The sequence below is a fragment of the Haemaphysalis longicornis genome, unplaced genomic scaffold, assembly GCF_048455015.1.
Source record: "Haemaphysalis longicornis isolate Haplotype H1 unplaced genomic scaffold, Haemaphysalis longicornis Haplotype H1 scaffold_8, whole genome shotgun sequence".
Taxonomy (NCBI): domain Eukaryota; kingdom Metazoa; phylum Arthropoda; class Arachnida; order Ixodida; family Ixodidae; genus Haemaphysalis; species Haemaphysalis longicornis.
In genome coordinates, this window is record NW_027526445.1 from 185,604,476 (window position 1) to 185,625,982 (window position 21,507).

At 48.8% G+C, this 21,507-nt stretch overlaps 1 protein-coding gene across 6 annotated transcripts in view; it reads left to right on the forward strand.

The window, feature by feature from the left end:
• Positions 1-21,507, forward strand: part of LOC144148723 (uncharacterized) — a 204,859-nt gene that overhangs the window by 129,273 nt on the left and 54,079 nt on the right. For 5 of the 6 annotated variants that reach the window (XM_077680246.1, XM_077680243.1, XM_077680245.1 and 2 more), the window contains one exon: positions 14,173-14,441. The exons of the other annotated variant lie outside the window; for it this stretch is intronic. In XM_077680246.1, the coding sequence (XP_077536372.1) occupies positions 14,173-14,441 (269 nt within the window). The remainder of the gene's footprint in view (positions 1-14,172; positions 14,442-21,507) is intronic. 6 annotated transcript variants of the gene reach the window in all.

The following is a 21,507-nucleotide window of genomic DNA, read 5'->3' on the forward strand; positions in this document are numbered from 1 at the left end:
TGACGTGACTATCTCATGACTATAACTAGGAAGCAATTTTTATTTTTTCTACTACGTGATTCCCCTCATCGATACCTTTAATTTGATTCCTCACAAGCCCTAGTGGCGTCTCATTGACTTTTAAACCATTTTGTGAATCACGTGACTATTATCATGGCTATAACCAGGAAGCAATATTTCAATTGTCCCGCGTGATTCCCCTCATCGAGACCTTTAATTTCGTACCTCACAAGTCCTGGTGGCGTCACATTGACTTTTAACCCAATTTGTGAATCACGTGAATATCGCATGACTATAAGCAGGAAGCAATTTTTGATTACTCCCACGTGATTCCCCTTATCGAGAACTTTAATTCGATACTTCACAAGCCCTATTTACATCAATTTGACTTTTAGCCATATCAATGACTAACGAAAAATGAATTAAAGGAGCCATGAAGAGAAAATGCAAGTTGGTTTTATTCGAAAGATTTCGTGTTTTATAGTGCCCCCAGCGCTTGTCCGGATACAAACGGTGCTTTATTCACTGAGAAATTAAACAATTTAGGTTAAAATTTTGATTTTCCCGCTCAATCGTGCGTTTTCGTGGTCCCAAACGACATCACAGGAACCGACCGCTCTGCAGCCTAGATTACCTTCATTCACGCATCCGCCGTACAGGGTAGAGACACGTATACGCTGGCGCCGCCATTTTCGGTTGCTCGCTCGCCGCCGAAGCAAGTCATTGTGTCAAAACCGCGCTAAAATTATCGCCGCAACGTGGTTTACAGCAGAAGTTTGAATCATATTGTCTGTTTCGCGTTGCTAGGTCTCGTGGGAAACGAAAAGAATAACGCGTTGAGCCCGTTGGCCCAATTGCGGCGGCACGGGACCGTTCAAAGGTTGTCTCCACCCTGTACAGCGGTGTTGGTTTGTTCCCGCGTTTCTTTACGTTCCGTAACGTAGATGGCGCCACTATACCGTGGCAAGCGTTTGGTTTGTTTTTGGCGGCACGGGACCGTTCAAAGGTTGTCTCCACCCTGTACAGTGGTGTTGGTTTGTTCCCGCGTTTCTTTACGTTCCGTAACGTAGATGGCGCCACCATACCGTGGCAAGCGTTTGGATTGTTTTTGCCCGCATTTAAACCTGGCTTGTTTTTGTTCTGGGAGAAAATATTCGTTCCCTGAAACAGTGCTCGCTCGACAAATGGTGTCACGTAAGACACCATTGCTTGCGTCAATCGGCCAGTGTCGTCTGAGACAACCCCAAGCCCCGTAGTGCTGTGCAGCTAAACCAAGCATGCTGTGCGCAGTACGAACAGCAGAACGCATCAGTACTTCTATCTTTACATGTGCTTTCGTAACTTCCACTGTTTGTCCCATCATTCTTATTGCTTTGTAAAGAATGTGCCCTAAATTTAAGCGCAAATCGCTCGTTCGTCTAGTTTGTAAGCTCTACCTAATTTGCGTCTGCTTCTGCCAGCCTCCGCCAATCGCAGAGCTTAGCTCATGTGACATCATAGGTTCTGTTGCGGGAAATGAGCTGGTGGGTCGCATGACCATTCCCGTTTTTCCTAATTATGTAGCTTATTTGAGCGAAGTTTACGTTAAAAGTGGCGTCAGTATGATTCTAACGAGACAATCTTTTGAATGAACCAAACTTGTGTTTTCTCTTCATGGATCCTTTAAGTATCTATATTAGGTAATTAATTAAACCGAACGCGTGTCGCCCGGACCTAATTTCTGCCAAAAAATGTGAGTTTCGTATGACTAACATCATCACGGTAACGACAGGTTGCCCCTTTAAAAAACACGCGTTCTCCACACCTACACGCCAGGGCATGTCCCGACCGTTTTGGCGATTTTATTCCGCTGGTGGCGCTGTTGAACGGCGCTGTCGTGGAGCTGTCGAGGTGTGCGGACGTACAGAGCGCGGCGGAGGCATCGACGACAAAAACGGATAAGTGTTTGAAATTTATTATTCCTTTTTCAGAGCGACCATGTTTTAGAGAGAGATGTAGGTTAGTTGAAAGTGGCGGTAGTTGTTAGCGTAGGGAAGTGATCGAATTAGATGTGTCCCGCGGTTGTTGCACGTGGTGGTTTGAAAGCGTGATAGTTGGTAATTCGTGAAAGAAGAATTGATGCTGTAGGAAAGAATCGCACGTTGCGGCTTACTTTTAGGTTGGAGGGGAGCGCGCGGGAACGCGGCAGTGAAGTAAGCCAGAGTTGGGCACGCCTTGGACGGGCAGTACCATGCCTCAGAGGAAGAAGCCAGGTGTGGTGTGCACGGGGTGGGAGCACGAATACCCCCGCTCCAGGAGACGAGATTCGAGTCCGTCGAGGACGCGGAAGGGCAGGACTTCAGGTGCAGGGTGTGTGTGCTAGCGTTGCGCCTCGACCGGCTCGAGGAAGAAAAGGAGCAGCTCAGAGTTCAGGTAGGCGAGCTACAGGAGGAGTTGAAGGATGAACAAGAGCAGAGGAAGGCACTCGAAGCGAGGTTGGCGCAAATGGAGGTCAAACTGGCGACGAAGGGTGACATCCCGACAAACAATGAACCAGGTCACGAGGCAGATGTGTCGGCAGTGCTTGACCCCAAAAAGGGAAAGGAGGAGGACAAAGACGCCACGCTGGAAGACGATCCCGGACTGGCGCTGACTCAGCCGGTGCGGGAGTAGATGGCCGCGCCGTGGGGTAGCCAGGAAAAGGACGAAAGGCGCATGGTGATCGTGGCGGGGGACTCCAACATGCGGTACTCAGAAATGGAGATTAAAGGCCGGGTGAGAGAGGACGAGAGAGTGCAGGTTGACGTGTTCCCGGGGCAGACGGCCAGGGTAGTGTTAGAAAAGGCAAAGGATAAAACGTGGGAAAATATGCAGTTCGGCCTTATAACACCTCGAGATCACCCTCTCTCGGGAACGCCCCTGTAGCGTTCGTACACGCGTAAGGGAGTGCCCAAATTCACGTAGACAGCTGTCACTCAGCGCGCTACGGAATATTCAATGAGGCGCCGCCATCTTTGAATCAACGGCACGCCCGCGGACGAGCAAGTGCGCGCGACCCCGCGGGGTGACAGCGAAAGGCGGCGACAGTGCACCGTGCCGACCGGGGCGCGTTAACAATGGTGTCTCGCGCGGCGCGCGCCTCGACGCCGGTAATTCCACCCCCTCCATGGGTCACGTCGACGATTCTCGGAATCCGGCGGCGCCGTCTGCTTTCTCAATGGGGGATTATCCCCGTGATATTCGGTGTGCTAGACAATCCGTCTCCCTTGCGCGCCGTGACGAATTGGCGACGGCTGCGGCGTAGAGGAGTTCACAGTGCTGAGCCCCCAGACAGAGTGGCGGGTTCTCACGCGCAGCCCGGGCGCCTGGCCGCTGATCTCATAAGTGGACCTTACAACTCTCCTCTTTAAGAGGGTTACTGGGCCTCTTGGTTCAGTCAATCCGAAAAGAATTTAAAAGGGCCACTCGCTTCATCTCTCCCTCAGCAATAACAGCGGAACAAACAAACAAACAAACAAAACACGTGGAAGGAGCTAGGTATAACCACAAATGAGCCCCCTTCCATTTCTGCAGCTGATCCGAACCCTCTCTCACCTAAACTACTAACACAACCTATTCACTAGCCGTTCAACAGGGACCGAATACTCTAGCAAACCGGAAACACACAAAAAATGCTAAAAACACTAAGTGCGAGTAAAAGGAAATTGGGTCGGGTCTCCGGGGCGCGTAAACGCCATGAACAACGAGACAACTCGACCTATAACACTGATGCGCGCTATAACTGCAACCACGCACAAACATCCCGGCACTCGACAAAAAGAACAAAAGGAATAAGTACTCGCAAACAACACGGGCAATTTCGCAGTGAACGAAAATACAACGTTAAGAAAGGTTGCATTGCCAGTATGCGCACGAGCGCAAATGTCCTCCTTGATGGCGAACATTCCTTCAAGAATGTTCGGCGGCGCTTTCGCTCACTTGCGGTGCACGGAAGGTTCGGTTCGGTGCGCAGATCGATCAATTCGGTGCACGGATCGAGCACCCAAGGCATCTCGTCGCGCACGACCACGGCACACACACACACACACCACCGACGAAAAAGGACGGGTGAACGGGAACGTTCACGTCCGTCGTGGCGGTGTTACGGCTGGTAGGCAATTCAATATTGGCCTCCCCAAACAACATTCTGATAACAGGGTAGTGCATTCGAGTATTTCCAACCCCTCTGCAGATGATCCGGACCGTGTAGCGTTGCAATGTCAACGCAAGTCTCGCCAATTTAGCCCCATGAGGCGAACACAATTTCGGAAAGACGGAGTGGTATCACAAAATTCGACTCCGCTTTCTGTCTCAAAGGCCACGCGGCCGTGCCTCTCCAATGCCCCAACGTACGGCAATGCAGCGTGCTGGCAGCGTGAGCGAAGGGTTGATGCTGGAGCGGAATGTCGGAACGCGAACGCGGCGACCTTCTCGGGGTCATTCTTTCCCTTACGTACAGAGTGCCCCGCAGCAACCACCTCACCAACATCTGTTATTACCAAAAACCGCTCGGACACGCTGAGCAGCGGCCTGACCAAGACAGTTTTTTAGCTGTCCCGGCATGTACTCGTACTGGCACAACTCAGAACTCGGGCCTGTGACACACGGCCAGGTCGCAGAATTAGTGCGTCAACCCTTCCAGCGCGGCTCCCGACTAAATCTCGGTAACGACCACAACCGACACTAAAGCTACGAAGCTCTATCTCAGACACCGGTTTCGCGAGATCGCCGATTGCGTCTCGTTCCTCTGTTTCAACTGTAGCTGCCTCCTCACATGGTTTTTCCCTCTCCTTCGCAACCTCCTCGGGAGCTCTCGTTCTTGGTTTCTCAGCCTCCACGCATGCGTTTTCGTGTTCTCCATCGGCCTCCTCGGTTACACTCTCACCATCAAGACTACCTAACCCACACATCGTATCGTTCCTACCCTCGTCAAATACTCTCAGCTCATTGTCCTCCGCCTTCTCGCGTTCTCTCTCACTTTCTCTTCCCTTTTCTGCATGTTCAACCCAGTCTACCTTCTCAGCTCCCCTATCCGCTTCCACCTCCTGCTTTTCCTCAGCCTGATCGTCAACTCCGTCCCTATTTCGCTCCGTCTCGTCACATGATTTCTCGTCTTCTCTCTCCTTTCTCTTCTGGGCGAGCTCTCGAACGCCCGCCACGGAGTTCGCTTTCTCGTGCGACTTTTGAGCGGAATATGGAACGCGGCGGGCCCCAGGACTTTCCTGTGCGACGCCAATCTCCTCCGGTCCACCGATTAGAGTTTGGGTGCAGCCGGTGCTAGCAAGTTCGGCATGTATTAGCTCAGTATCTGGTGCAAACGTAACTTGCGGCCATACACTCGCAACAACAGGGCTACCCTTTGACTCCGCACTCGCTGGAACACTCCTCACGCTCGCTTCCCTTTCCATGCAGCTGTTCCCGGCTGAGCCGCTCGCCACCTGTGGGCAGCCACGGCTGCTTATCTCGTTCCCGCGCGGCTTCAAGTTGAAAAACGGGCTGCCCCATTCAACTGTGCTGTCAGTGCATAACTTGGCCTGCTCGACGGGTTCTGCCTTATGCGCTGCAGCTCCATCCCCAAACTTTGCCTGCGAGGCTGCTCGTCATGTTCGAGCATCACTTCATTACACCGCTCTACGGAATCACCGGACGCGCTTACCTCGTCGCTCCTCATCCCAACGTCCGTCTCCACCCGTTCGACACCGGCGGAAACGCTAGCCTCGTGTAGGGAGTCACGGCTGCTTACTTTGTCATCGCAATGTTCAACTACCAAACACTGGCCGGAACCATTCAACTTCGCTGTCGCTATACAACTTGCTGGGTCTGTGGCCCATTGCTTCTGCTCGCTGATGTCCGAGCGTAAGGGCGTTTGCCTTCTCCGCTCCAGCTCCAACTCATACCTTCGTAACCGCTCTTCAGATTCGAGCTTCAGTTTTAGTATGCGTTCTTCCGATTCTCGCGCCTCTCTTCTCTTTCGCTCCGCCGCCTCTCGCGCTCTTTCCTCCTGGCGCTCCGCCGCTTCGCGCGCTCTTTCCTCCTTTCGCTCTTGAAACTCCAACTCCATTCGTCTAAGAATTATTGCCTCAGACTCCGCTTGGACCACCCCTCCTGCCGCCGTTCCTCCTTGAGGTGGCGCCTCATGTGTCTGACCATTTCCGTCTCCTTCCGCCATGTTCGTCTGCATGCTCCGCGTGACTACCATGCAACCCCAGACTCAGCCTACACCACCACAACGAAGCGCAAGAAATCCCACTCACCCGCACCTTCGGTGGTCGGCCGCCGCGTCGTTGGCCCCGTGCGCTGGCTTGGCTCTGCCGCTCCACTCCGCGCCGAGCTCGGCTGCTGCTGATGAAGGCGGGCTTGCGTCCGCTGGCTGCTCCTGGTTGTGGCCCGGTGATTCCTTCTGCCAAATCATGTCGGCTGCGCCAGTAAAGATGGTTGTTGTGGTTTGTTTCCCCGAAGTCCAGTGTCGATCAGGAACCCAATCGCCCGGGCTCCGGTTGATTTGGCAGGAGGCTGGCAGGGCGATGGTGTTGAAGTTCTTGGAGATGGCGGTCGAATTGACGAACTCGAGGAGTTGAGGTTGATTAGGTGGAACGAGAGTTTATATACAGCTATTTACAGCAGGATAACTGGGTACATGAGTAGTAAAAGGAAAAACTTCAAACTTCAGCTAGACGCTAGCTCCAAGTGAGCACAAATCACTGATTGATTGATTGATTGTAGGGTTTAACACGCCGACGCAACGCAGGCGATGAGGCGCGCCAGAGTGGAGGGCTCCGGATTAATTTTGACCACCTGGGGATCTTTATCGTGCGCCGAAATCTCGTACACACGGGCGTTTTTGCTTTTCGCCTCCATCAGAAAAGCGGCCGCAGCACAAATCACTCGAGCTCCTCAACTTCGTCTAACTCTCCTATTCTCGGAGCGAAAACAAACTGCTCGAGAAACGACGGCCGAGACTCTGTCTCGCCACAAGATCCGTCTAGTTGCCCGGTACGGCGCTGTACCCTAAACCTCCGACGCGATCTTAACCTCTAGCCTAGGGGGCTCACAAATCCCAACCTAGCTTTAACGGTCGAGACTCCTTGTCCCGCCGGGAACTGCCCAGCTCAGCGCTCAGACAAGAACCATTTCCAACGGCCAAGTTCGGCCTTATAACACCTCGAGATCACCCTCTCTCGGGAACGCTCCTGTAGCGTTCGTACACGCGTAAGGTAGTGCCCAAATTCACGTAGACAGCTGTCACTCAGCGCGCTACGGAATATTCAATGAGGCGCCGCCATCTTTGGGTCAACGGCACGCCCGCGGACGAGCAAGTGCGTGCGACCCCGCGGGGTGACAGCGAAAGGCGGCGACAGTGCACCGTGCCGACCGGGGCGCGTTAACAATAGTGTCTCGCGCGGCGCGCGCCTCGACGCCGGTAATTCCACCCCCTCCGCGGGTCACGTCGACGATTCTCGGAATCCGGCGCCGCCGTCTGCTTTCTCAATGGGGGATTACCCCCGTGGTATTCGGTGGGCCAGACAATCCGCCTCCCGTGCGCGCCGTGACGAATTGGCGACGGCTGCGGCGTAGAGGAGCTCACAGTGCTGAGCCCCCAGACAGAGTGGCGGGTTCTCACGCGCCGCCCTGGTGCCTGGCCGCTGATCTCATAACTGGACCTTACACACCCCATTGGAAAACGTGGTGGGCTCAAAGGGAGGGCGCTGCCATCATTTGTTGGGCTTTTATTTCGAAGATTTTCATTCTTGCTGAGACACGCAGTTCTAAGCAAGGAAAATACGGAGTGAATGGCCGACCAGCTTCAGAATGGTACAGAGCTCAGTTTCAGGCTCGATCAGACGCCTGCGGCACATCATTCTCTAAAGAAATTCAGAAACTCTACGCTTCGCTCAGCTCATGGTAGTATGGAATTATTTCCTGATTGGGAACGAGGCGGACATGGAGATGACGATGCTGTGTATTACGTCTGCCTGTAGAACTCCCATAATGCACAGCCGGCTTGGCTCTATGTGGCAGGAGTGCAGTGTGATCTAGAAGCAAACTAACTGGTTGCAATAAAACACGCGCTACTGGGAACCATAATACTTGAACGCAATAAAAACATTTATGGGGTTATATCCACTCCGGTGGTGGTGCGGACGCCATCCCACGAAACGTTTATAGTTTTAAACACGACAGAGGCCGGGGAACCGTTCGCATTCTTTCTTTAATGGCTGGCACAAACGATCGCGCGCTCGCGCTGCGAGGAGCTGGTCTTCTTCCTCTTAAGGGCAGATGATGGTGATATTTAACAGATTCCCAGCCGCCAAAAGTGCGCTAGAATGGTCTGTGGGGCGCGTCTTTCAAGCAGTTCTCAAGCGGTAAACCTGTTTCTCTGTCCGGTGCCTCCCAGTAGAACGACGTCGCTTTCCCCTAACGTTTGGCCGATCGCTGCCTTTGTGCTTGATATTTCTCCAATTTCCTTCAAGTACTCTCGGTACCATCTTGCGGACCAAGTCCTTGTGATCTTAGATTGGCTTTTCCGTCCTTCTTTCGGTATCTCCAGCCATGAGACTTTGTGCCTCGTTGAGCTGCTGTCTTCCTCCAATGATGTCTGCAGGCTTTATTGCATGCCCTCGACAATCTCGCTGTAGACATGGGTTAAAGGTCGATTATTTAACGCTCCTTCCACTTCTGTTGCGATGGTTTGCAGCTCTTCTACTGCGATCGTCATGCTGACGATTATTTTGCTCACGGAGGTCTTAAGGCTTCTTATATGATGATGCACTCCTCCCCAACTCTGAAGCACCATTTTTGTGTCCTACCATTTGATGGATTCACCGATCATTGCCGCTCCGCGTATACTGTTGTCGACATAAATTGCCACCTGTAGCTTTTCTGTTTTTCTTATAAACTCGGAATTAATTTCTTTCAGGTAGTGCTGGATTGTGACCGGAACTACAATTGTCCGCACTGTGGTGCCTAATGTCCCTCTTGCCATTCTCCATGTTTCAATTTCATCCGTCAGCCTGCCCTGGTCGTCGTGTTTCGGCCATCGAAAACGCAACATTTCTCGGTCGTCTTCATTGATGCTCATCTGCAGCAATATTTTTTCCATGTCTCCGGTTGGCGCCATTTTTTCTTTTCGGAAAAGTGACAGTATGTCTTCGCTGAAGTTATGGCCCGCTTCTGAGTTGTCGTTGAGGGATCTGTTTTCCATCGAGCTTGCCGACACGTGAAAAACGATTCCAACTTTCGTGTTTGCTCGGTCCTCCCAAATCACTGATTGTTCAGGCATATAGTATGAAAGATTGCTCATTTGTCCACTTTCATCTTTAACGGTTTCGGCTATATCAGAGGTGAAATATTCCGCTATCGCCTCGTCATATCTCTTGACAGAATCACTCTTCTTAAAGGCACCATGAAGAGAAAACACAAATTTGGTTCATTCGAAAGGTTGCCTCGTTAGAACCATAACGACACCACTTATAACGCAAACTTCGCTCAAATAAGCTACATAATTAGGAAAAAAGGAAATGACCATGCGACCCACCAGCTCATTTTCCGCAACAGAACCTATGATGTCACTCGAGAATGCTCTGCGATTGGCGGAGGCCGGCAAAAGCGAACGCATGTTAGGCAGGGCTTACAGTTTGCATAGCGAGCTATATGCCCGTTAAACATACTGCACATTCCTTTTATGACACTAAGAACGGTGGAGTAAACGGTTTAAGTTCCGAATAAACACGCAAGCGTGTGCGCCAATGCGTATGAAACTACCGCCAGCCGAACTCGACATCTCGCCGTCGCCACCGTCGCGCAGACGAATATTCGGGTTCGAGGCTCTTCGGGGCCAACGACCCGTCCCAGCACGCACAGCCGCGACCTTGCTTGGTATCGTAATCCCTTCACAGGAGGTTTGCCGTCATATCGCCAACCAGCAAAGGTAAAAATAGAAACGAGGGGAGTAAGGAACAGCAAGCAGCGACGAGATAGTGACAGTCGTCGCAGTTTCGGAATGGTGTTGGCTTGCTGCTATTGTTAGGGGCTCGTTTCCAGTTTACAACCACTGAAAACTTCAGTTTGTTCGAGTACTTTACAATGAAATTTCGTTGCTACGTTTTGAAATGCCCATGCAGTACGGGCAAATCGTCGAGGGAGGGCGACATCCCCGCCGGTGAAGAGATCTCCTTTCATGTGCTGCCAAACGACGAACCGCGGCGAAGCAAGTGGCTACGTTTTGTGAACTTTGCAAACGGAGAAGAAAGGGAGCTAACGGAAGTACGAGTGTGCTCGCTTAATTTCCGACGAAGTGATTACGGCAGGGACGCTTACGTTAGCTCACTCCAGGGACATGCTGGTACTCGTCGCCGACTTCGTCAAATCGCCGTAAGCGCTCTGACCTTGGGGAAAAAATGCCGTACACAGCGCGCATTGACGCTCGTATCTTTCTGGTCGGAGCAGAGAGCTCGCGCGAACGGCTTTCCATACACGACACCGGCCAACTGGCATAAGCGATACTGCTACTGAAATTAAACAATTATTAACCGTAATAAAAATACGGCACATACGTACCAGTCTGTATTCGTCCGTCGCGACGGGGCTGACGAGGCAGCGGTGCCGACGGCAGGGCGTTCGTCTGTTGTGGCTATCGCGGAATGGTCGCTTTCCCGTTCACCGCGTATCCAACAACTACTGCCGCTCGTGCACTTAGAAGCATTGAGCGTTCAGGTGGTGTGAGGTTGTTAAATGCAAGCCCTAGCTCCTCGGCGAGAGTTTTGTTCTCCGCATCAGGCGATTCCATGACTAGGGCTGCGGGTGCACTAGGTTTTAATAGTATTTTTAAAATGGCCGCCGTCTCGGTTTTGGCACGAGTTGCCCGCGTGTGGGTGCTATATGGAGTCGACATACTAAGTATCTGTTTCATGGACCGGATCGTATGACGCCATTGTTCACGTCACGGAATGTGCAATTTTAGCGGGAGATTTAAAATTTTGGCTTAAATTGCCTCATTTCTCAGTGAATAAAGCATCATTTGCTTCCGGGAAAGCGCTTGGGGTACTATGAAACAACTAATCTTTCGAATAAAACAAACTTTTGTTTTCTCTTCATGGCTCCTTTAAGCCTGGCTGTTAACTGTAGTAGCCTTTTCGTGTTTTATTTTCATGGTAGACCTACCGACTAGCGACCATTGTCCATCGTTATTTGCTCCTCGAACCACTCCAGTATTTTGTCTTCTGAACTCGGTTAACCATGTTTCGTTGCTAGGCCGATCGACTCGAAACTACAAATTTCCTGCAATTCGCCCTAAATTCCTTTGTCAGCAGCCTCAATGTGAAGTACCGTGACTGCCTGTTCTTTTGTTACCTTCAGCTCATTTTGTTGGCATGGTCCTTGAACTATCCATCCAAGCGTTGTCTCCGAAGCCATTAGCTTGTCACCTAGTTGTTTTATTTGTCCCGTGAAAAACTCCCAATAATAATCAGAGCCCATTAGAAACCCTATCGATCCCGGCTTTCTTATTCTGTGTGTCTCGTCGGCAATCTCCATATATAGCTTCCTCATCTTTGCGCTTATTTCTTTGGTTGGTCCTGGCACACAATTACGAGATATCATGTCCACTTTAAGTGCTTCAATTACGGTGGCTTGGCTTTTGGTTTGATGCTTTACATTTACTTGTACCACGTACGTGATATTCACCGTTTCATTCCCGCCGAACGAGCCAATCGTCAACTTTTCTTGTTTGATTACCGTTGCTCCGATTTATTCCGCTAATCCGGCTGTAATTAATGATCTTTGGCTGCCGCTGTCAAGTATGAGACGGGCGTAGTTGCCTGATGAGCCTCCTTCTATCCAAGCTGCCGCAATGTGAAGGAACACGCATTGCTTTTCCTGCCATTCAATGGCATGCATGCTGCACGCTGTCGATTCTTGTGGTTGAACCATCGAGGCGTGTTGTTCTGTATTTTCTTCTCGTTTCATCCTATACACTGATGTAGCGTGTCTTCCCTTGCATTGTTTTCATCGCACGTTAGCTCTGCAAATACGTGCCGTGTGGTTTGGCAGCGTACACCTGAAGCATGCTCTGCTGGCTGCGAGCGCCGCTCCTTTCTCTTCCATCAGCATGCTGCGCCGACAATCTCCTGTCGCATGGTTGTTTTGTTTGCAAAAGATGCACACCCTTTCGGATGAGCTGTAAAAACTAGCTGTGGTTGGAAACTGTCTCGTACTTTCTCGTGTCTGTTTCTGAGTCCCCTATCTTTGCTCCTTTTCTGTCTCCTCTCTCAAGTTTACTTGATGCCGAAGAAATTCAAGAAGTCGCGTTAGGGCGTCCGCGCTTGTTTTTCCTGCTGACTCGCTTTGCTCTCCTTCTTCCCTTTCTCTGTCCTGCCTACTGTGAGCCATCTCCTTCAACTTGAACTTCACTGACAACGGTAATGGAATACCTCTCTTCAGCACTGGCATGAGCATTGGAGCATAGAACTCGGGTTTTACACTCAATGAATCGAGGGCGAGCATGTTCACTTGTACGGCTTGGAATAGCTTTCTTAGCTATTAGATATCCCTCGATGACTTTACCTTTGGAAGGTTTAGCAGTTCGCTCATGTGCAGATCTACTGATCTTTCATGCCTTCCGAACGTGTCCTTCAATAACTGTATTGAGTGGTCATAGTTCTTCTCAGCGGAAAACTGCAGTCCTTCTATTGTAGCCGCGGTTTTGCCAGTTAATGAAGCCGTCAAGTAGCTGAACTTCTGGGCTTTAGTCATGTTAGGCCAGTCGTGAACTGATGATTTGTATTGATTCCAAAATCTGTTCCACTCCAGCTCACTTCCATCGAATTTTATAAGCTCCAGCTTCGGTAGCTTGACCATCTCCATGTCATCTGGCCTGGCGTTGTGCTGAGTGCTCGGTGCTAACGTCTGGATGTCAGTCTGGGCATTTACGCTGCTTGGGGTGGACTCCGCAGTGCTTATCTCAAGCTTTGATAGGATAGCTAATATCTTCATGTCGTACTCAATTATGCTCTCAAATTCACTGTCCGCCACTTTGTACATTAAACATTGCTCCATTTGGTTGTTTTCTTCTTTTATTCGCGCTTGTAACCCTTTGATCTGTGTCTGCGTTGAGCAAAGCACCATTCTTTCGGCTTCTTCTCCTATTTGCTGTTCGGCTTCGTTTATGAGCTGCGTTATTTGCCACCGTAAAGTCTTCCTCTTCTTTGTTACAATCTCTTTGCTCATCTTGGAAGGTGGTTGTCTGACGCTCGCTTACGTTTCAGTCAGCTCGTCGGATCCCGTTGATTTCCGCGATAACCTCCTCGTTGTCTGGAGCAGGTCGATAAGCTGTTCCGACGCCGACGTTATCTCCGCTGCTCCAAGGTAGTTGTTGGCGTTCGTTGCATGGAGGTAGAAATCCTGGTCACGGCACCACTTGTAACCACGAGAGAGGCCGGGGAACCATTTGCATTCTTAGTTTAATGGCTGATACACACGATCGCGCGCTCGCGCTGCGAGGAGCTGGTCTTCTCCCAATTCAGGGCAGATGATGGTGATATTTAACAATATTACAGCCAATTCCGCCGTTCCGCAACTGTAGAAAAGAAGCTAGCACGCGTCAGCAGCTTTTAAAGCTTTCTGTAAAGTCAAAAAGAAACGGCACAGTACTTAGCTATTGGGGCCTGAAAACAAAGTACGGGATCCCCTTCAGGGATTTGAGGGCGGACAATGAATTCACCGATGACTGCCGCTGTGGCGAATTTGTCTTCAGCTGTCGGCGGTAGCATGGGCCGGCAAAGCCAGCCGGATACAGTATTCAAATCATATTTACATTTGTTTTTTATTGGTGTGCGTATCCGTGACTCACAATGCATCGCATTGAGTAGATTGGAGCCTGGTGCCTTCCACCACCTACGTAAGATTAGCTGCTAACGCTTTGCGTCCACCTCATCACGATATTTTCAATAGAACAACGTACAACCTGAGCTTAAATAAAATTCGATTGCTGATCTAGAAGAACCCTCACCCCTTCAGTGGTAAATCAGTTTGCACGACGGGGGTATTGCCCTTAACTCCAGCCTTCTCATTTCTCGAGCAGAGGCGTCACGGCAAAACCCATGCTTATAATCTCTTGATCGACGTTATAAAATACCTGTTGTTTTTTATCAATCCCAGGTCCGCGAAGTGGAAAGAAGCTTGTGAAGACTGTTGTGAAATCCTCCAGGACACTTTAAATAATGTGGACGCAACCACGCAGAAACAAAATGAAATTTATGAAGCTGCTATAAATGACATGAAGGAAGATTTCCGTCGTGCAAATATTGAACATGAGCAGATGGTTCAGAAGCTGTGGTACGGGGACGACGTTCCATCTGAGGTTGAGCAAGAAGATTCTGAAGTTGAACAGAACTCCGGCGGTGAAAGTCAGAACAGACCATCTATCGGTAAGTATTTTCGAAAAAGCTTTTAAACATGCAGGGCTATATTTGCAAACATCCCATCTGTTGTAACAGAGGCTGAAACAGTAGAACGTCAGCATGGACTCTAATACCTTTTTTATTCTAGATACTTATATTTGTCAGAAATATTTATAGCGCAGAACAGCTGACAACCCCGTGCTGAGCAACCCCATATATCAATCACCAAAGGTATTTAAAAAGGCCGCATCTCGAGTGCCGTCCGACGGTATCATAAGCACTCCACTATATCGATGTCCACCGGCGTTTTATAACAAAATTGCCGCGTGTGGATGCATCGCTCTAGATAACGTAAAGCTAGGCAACCTAGCCTAACCATAACATAAGATAACCTAACGCACACAAAGAAATCATTTAAAAACCAAAACTAAACTAAGGCACAAAAATAACACTTTAATTAAATAATGAACAAAAATAGAGGCGGTCTTGAACCACGGACTTTAGGGTCAAGAAGCTGAGACGGATCCTCTACACCACAACGACTTTTTTTTCTTTATTGCCTGCTTGGCGACAACACAACACGCACTGTTAAGTACACAAATTACTAGCTCCAGCCACCAATCGGCTGAAGGGAGTGGCTTAAAACATCTTAAATTGCGCTAGAACATCCAGAATGGGTAACCACTCAGGCTCTTCCGGCATGGCTCGATAAACTTCTCTTAAATAAGCAACGCTTTCAATGAAGTACTCTCGCACTGTGCGAGCATCCTCTTCGGCATTTTGAACCGCCATGCGAGTTTTTCACAAAGAATGCAGACTAAGTGCCATAAACATATCATAGGGAACGCCTCCGTCATTGTTTACGGGCAAAAAGCAAATGCCATAAGGCGTTAATGGTAAGTCTTTTTTCAGGGTTCGTTGGAGGATGTCCCAGTGAAACACCGCATCCCAACAGTCCAGAAAGATGTGCTCAATTGTTTCCAGCTTTTGGCATAGTCTACAGTTAAGTGTCCATGGGTGTACATATAGTCCTTCTTCCTGCAGCCAGGGTTTTACCGGAAGCGTGCCGCTATGAAATTTAAAGAAGAAAGATTTAACAGATGAACGTATTGGCATTCGTTTCACTCTTTTTAGAACATCTTTTCCTGAACCCACTGCATATAACTGACGATAAACCGGAACAGGCAGACACACATCAATCATATCTTTGTACAAACGTTTCTGCGGTACACTATTCAAATACTCCGAGGAAAACCTAACCCTTAAAATCCTAAAAGCATCCACCACTTCGCGCAAGAACCCGTAGAAAGCAATCTCTCTGATCTCTCAGAAACATAAACCTAGAAACTATTTGTCGGATAAACAAATGTGCCAGTCCCAATCCACCACTTTTCACCGAGCGAAATGAATTAGTTCGACTCATGCGCTCCCAACTTGAGCCCCACAAAAACATCGCGAACACTCTGTGCAGCTTTTGTATGTTCCTTCTTGACATACAAATCGCCTGTAGGACGTACCATACCTTGGCAACAGCAAATACATTACATACTGATGCACGGGCAAACATTGACAGATCCCTTCTCCGCCCATTGTGTTAATTTCTCTCTAACTCTATCAGTTTCTCCGTCCCAGTACTCTCTAGCATCCTGGTAGTTTTCAAGGGGGATGCCCAGATACCTGGCCGGAGTTGTCGTCCAAGGCATGTTCTCGAAAAACACTGGCCTACTTTGCCAGTCACCGTGACAAAATCCTATGCACTTGTTCCAGTTAACTGTACTTGCGGACAACTCGCAAAATCACTTTAGATCGTTCACCACCTCCCTCACACTTTTCCTATCACTACAAAAAACAGCGATGTCATCGGCATATGACAAAATTTTAACTTCACTGCAGTGCAAACGGAATCCATGAATATTTCCATTTTGAAGAATCTTTAAACAAAAGGGTTCAAGATAAATCGCAAACAACAAGGGACTCAAGGGGCACCCCTGCTTCACTGACGACAGTATATCAAAACTTCGTCCCACTTTTTTGTTTACAATAACACGAGCTGAGCACTGAGTGTACGACATCTTTACACCTTCGAGGATGACGGATCCTACGTTAACGTGTTCTAACACTGATAAAAGAATGTTATGCGCAACACGATCAAAGGCCTTCTGCAAATCAATTAGGATCATCGCCACGTGGCCCCCTAGAACGTCGCAACACCCTAATACACTTCTTGCAACATGAATATTGGTTAGAATAGATCGTCCCTGAATTTCACGTGTTTGATGGGTTCCAACAATTGTTTTTATTACTCCTTGCAATCTTCTAGCCAAAACCTTCATGAAAATTTTGTAATCAACATTCATTAAGCTGATTGGCCGATACGACTCTACCGCCAACAGCTTTTCAGGATCATCAGTTTTAGGAATTAACACAATATGACTATTCCGGAACGAAGGCGGTGTTCTCTTGGATTCATACGCTTCCGTTATGAGCCTGTACAAAATTACTGCTATATCTTCTTTGAAGAACTTGTAAAACTCGGTTCCCAATCCATCTGGCCCCGGTGACTTCCCTGTGGATAAGTCGTCGATGGCGTTATTTATCTCCTGCAAACTGATCGGCGCCTCCATGCTTGCTCTGTCATCATCCCTTAACTTTGGCATTGACGGCAAGAAAGTTAGCTCGAAATCTTTACTGCCTTGCTTTTCAGTTCCCAGAAGTTTCTTATAATGTTCAAAAAACGCGCGCTCCACGAATTCGGAGTCCATAGAAGCCACATTATTGTACCGAATTGCTTTAATGTCATTCTTTTGTGCATAACCCTTTTCGTCACTCAGGGAACGTTTGGTTGGCGTTTCGCCCAACCAGAGTCGCTCTGCGCGTGCGCGCACTATGGCACCCCTGTACTTCTCGATGTCTATGACCTCCAACTTATTTTTAACCTCTCTTATTTCTTTTGTAAAAGTTCCAGGCTGTTGAGCCTCAATGCCTAGCAAGAAGTGCAACTGGCTTTGTAGTTGTGTTCCCTCCTCTTTTTCTTTATGACGTATGACGGACGATCTTTCTTTGCACTTATCTCAACGTAACTTTTTAGCTGTTCCCAGACATTGATAAGTGACCCACTTTCTGTTCCGATTGCCTGCTCTAATCTTTTCTTTACACCAGTTGTGAATAGTTCATCATTCAGTAGTTTGACATTAAATTTACAGGTATCCCAGCTAAAGCGAGTTTTTCTGACCTATTGTAAACGTCACCATGCTGTGGTCGCTGAAGGACAGCGGTTTCACGTTGTAGGCCTCGCACAGAGGCACAAGACCCAGTGATACGTAAACTCTGTCCAATCTTGCGTGACTTTCACTTTGAAAATGTGTGTACTGTGGTGCATTCATGTTCGACAGAACACACGCGACGTCCTCCAGGCCAAACTGATGCACTAGGCTATTTAAAACCATCGCACTCAAATCATGTGTCGGCGGTTTTCTTGCTCTATCAGCGCTTGAACAGACGCAGTTGAAATCGCCAAGAAATATTACGTGCCTTGCAAAGTTTAAATACAGTTTGAAACTTTAAAAAAAAAGGCGGCGATGCACTTCCTTATTTGGTGCATATACACAAATCACTGTTCATGCCATTTGCGAGTACAAAAAATCGCACACAATAAAGCGACCGCGTTCGCAAACACTGACACTTGCTTCAAAAATTCCCACAGAATTGATGATGATGGTTTGATGTTTATGGCGCAAGGCCAACTGGGGCAAAGAGCGCCAAAACAATAGTCGTATATGAGAGGTGATACCTCAAACACTAAGTAAAATCAGCAAAAACAAAAGTAAAATCACAAAACGACAATGAGCATGGCTGGTGTATAGGGCCAGATTTCATGATGCGTGATAGGAAATGAGGTTTAAAAACTTGACGTCCGACAAATACTCAAACACACGTTTCACGGAAACAATGGCTTCGTCACCTAGGAAAAACGATGGATGTAGGGGAATATGTTGTCTGTAGAGTTCTCTGAAGTGTTTGTGTCGTGTTGTGTGAAGTGCCTTGCATGTGATTAGTATGTGCACTACGGATAGGGCCTCTCCGCACCTGCTGCACTGGGGTCTAGGAGATCCCGCCAGCAGATACGAGTGAGTTGCATGCGTGTGCCCTATCCGTAGCCTACCCAAGGCGACTTCCGTGTGTCTGTTGTGTGAGTCAGATGTGTACCGTCCCAAGTGTGGCTTTATTACATGTAGTTTGTTGTCTGTCTGTTCGTCCCAGTGTGTTTACCATGTTCTGCGCAGGTGTTGTCTTATGTGTGGCTTGAGGTCTGTGTAGGGTACCGTTGTAATGTCCACAGTGTTCCTGAGTGCAGCAGCAGCAGCCCTCTCATCTGCCAACTCATTCCCAGCGCTCCCTGCGTGTCCTGGGACCCAGCAGAGGACCAGCTGATGCTTTTGTGCATACACGGACATGATAGTGTTGAATACAAGATTACCTATGTGGTTTTTGGGGAGCTTGTGCGATGACAGTGCGCGAACAACACTCAAAGAATCTGTATAGATGATAGAATTGGGAATTTGAGTTTCAAGAATGTGTCGTACAATCAGTAAAATTCCATACGCTTCTGCTGAAAAAATTGTTGTGTGGACGCTCATGGTTCTGGCTGCACTGAAATCCGGACCATGAGCAGCGCAGGAGACCATGGTGGAGGTTTTAGACGCGTCACTGTAAAATTCTGCAAGTGGGTATTTAAACTGCAGAGACAGAAAGTGCTGCAGTATTGCAGCTCGCGGTACCCGATTTTTGTCAAGTTTCATAAAAGAAAGGTCGCACGACACAGGACGAACTTGCCAAGGCGGTAAACTGTTTGAAAAGGATGACCTGTACACATCTAAAAACGAAGCACTGAGATCCGAGGCTCGCTCTTTCACTCTAAGTGAAAAGGGCAGAGGAACGGATGGGCGATTTACAAAGAGCAGAGATGTGGACGTGTCGTTAAAGACAGGATAAAAAGGATGATTATTCAGCGATGAAATTTTAAAAGCATAAAGCAAGTCCATATATGTTCGTTGGTTATCAAGGCTCCACTTATTACACTCAACATAAAGACTCTCAGCAGGGCTAGTGCGGAAAGCACCCGACGAAAGACGAAGGCCCAGGTGTAGAACTGGGTCAAGAATTCGCAAGGCTGTCTTAGTCGCCGACCCATACACCACACTGCCATAGTCCAAACGAGACCCAACCAAAGCAGTATACAAGCGAAGCAAGAGTTCTTTGTCGGAACCATAGGATTGGTGGGAAAGAACCTTAAGTATATTCATTGTTTTGAGACATTTATTTTTAAGTTCCTTGATGTGGGGAATGAATGTGAGTTTGTGATCAAACACCACACCTAAGAACTTGTGCTCCTTATTCACAGGAAGCGACACGCCATTAAGAGTAATGTCTGGGTCCAGATGGACCCCGCGCTTCCTGGAGAACACAACGCAGGAGCTTTTTGCAGGATTCAATTTAAACCCATTCTTGTCTGCCCAGCCGGCAAGCTTCTTGACACCAAGCTGGACTTGACGTTCGCATATTGACATATTACATGATTTGAAAGATATTTGCACGTCATCTACATACATAGAATAAGAGATTGTTGGTGGCAGTGCCTTTCCAAGAGAGTTCATCTTCACTATGAAGAGAGTGCAACTCAACACGCCACCTTGTGGTACGCCATTTTCTTGGACGTGAACCTTTGAAAGTGCACAACCAACTCTTACTCTGAACGTTCTCTCTGACAAATAACTAACAAGGGTGTTCAACATATTACCCGAAACGCCGAATGACCTGAGGTCACTAAGGATCCCATAACGCCAAGCGGTGTCGTAGGCCTTCTCGAGGTCGAAGAAGACAGTTAAACAGTACTGCTTATGTACGAAGGCATCCTTGATGTATGAGTCAAGTGCAACCAGTTGATCATTCGTGGATCGCCCCACCCTGAAGCCTGCCTGGCAGCTCTCGAGAAGACCGTTGTACTCGAGGAAGTACACGAGCCTGCGATTTATCATCTTCTCGAAGAGCTTGCACCGGCAGCTCGTCAGGGCTATTGGACGATAACTTGAGGGGGACGACGGGTCCTTTCCCTCCTTCAAGAAAGCCACTACAATGGCCTCCCTCCAAGAGTGTGGAATGTGCCCCGAAAGCCATATTTTATTATATAGATGTAGAAGTGCTTCAAGTGTGTCTGCGTGTAGGTGTTGTATCATTGTGTATGTAATGTTGTCTAGGCCTGGAGCTGAGGGTTTACACGTGCTCAGAGCAGCCCTCAGTTCATATAGTGAAAACAGGGAGTTGTAAGAAGTCTGTGATTCGTTGTTGTCGCGTAGGGACTTCTTTTCACTACAGGCTTTATGTTTCAGGAAAGTGTTTGTGTAGTGTGCTGAACTGGACACGTGTTGGAAGTGTTGTGCGAGTGTGTCAGCCTGGTCTTCGAGTGTGTCCCCTGTAGTGCTGACCAGAGGCAGGCTGTGTGTTTGTTGTCCCTTGAGTTTGCGTATTCGTGTCCATACTTTCCTTGTGTCTGTGTAGGAGTTTATTGATGTTATGAATGTACGCCAACTCTCTCGTTTTGCCCCACGGCGCACACGTTTTCCTAACGCCTTCGCCCGTTTGAACAAGAGGAGGTTTCCCGACGTGGGGTACCGACGAAGGATACCCCACGCCTTGTTCTGGGCCTCTCGCCCCGCCTACAGTCCTCATTCCACCACGGCCTCCGCTGGTTGCGCGGGGCACCAGAGGCGTGGGGAATAGACCTTTCGGCGGCGTCGAGGATGTGCGCCGTGAGGAGTTGGGTAGCTCCTTCAACGTGTAGGTGTCCTATGGATGTGTGGTGTAGTTTGGATGTCTCTGTAAATGTATTCCAGTTAGCTCGTGTTTCATTGAACCTATTATGGGAAGATGGACTGCATGGGCCTTTACCTATATACGTTAGTGAGGTGGGGAAGTGGTCACTACCATATGGATCAGTTCCCACACCCCACTCGAGAAGAGGAAAGAAAACTGCGGAGCCAATAGCCAAGTCAAGATATGAGTATGTGTTGTGTCCTATGTTATGGTATGTAGGCTG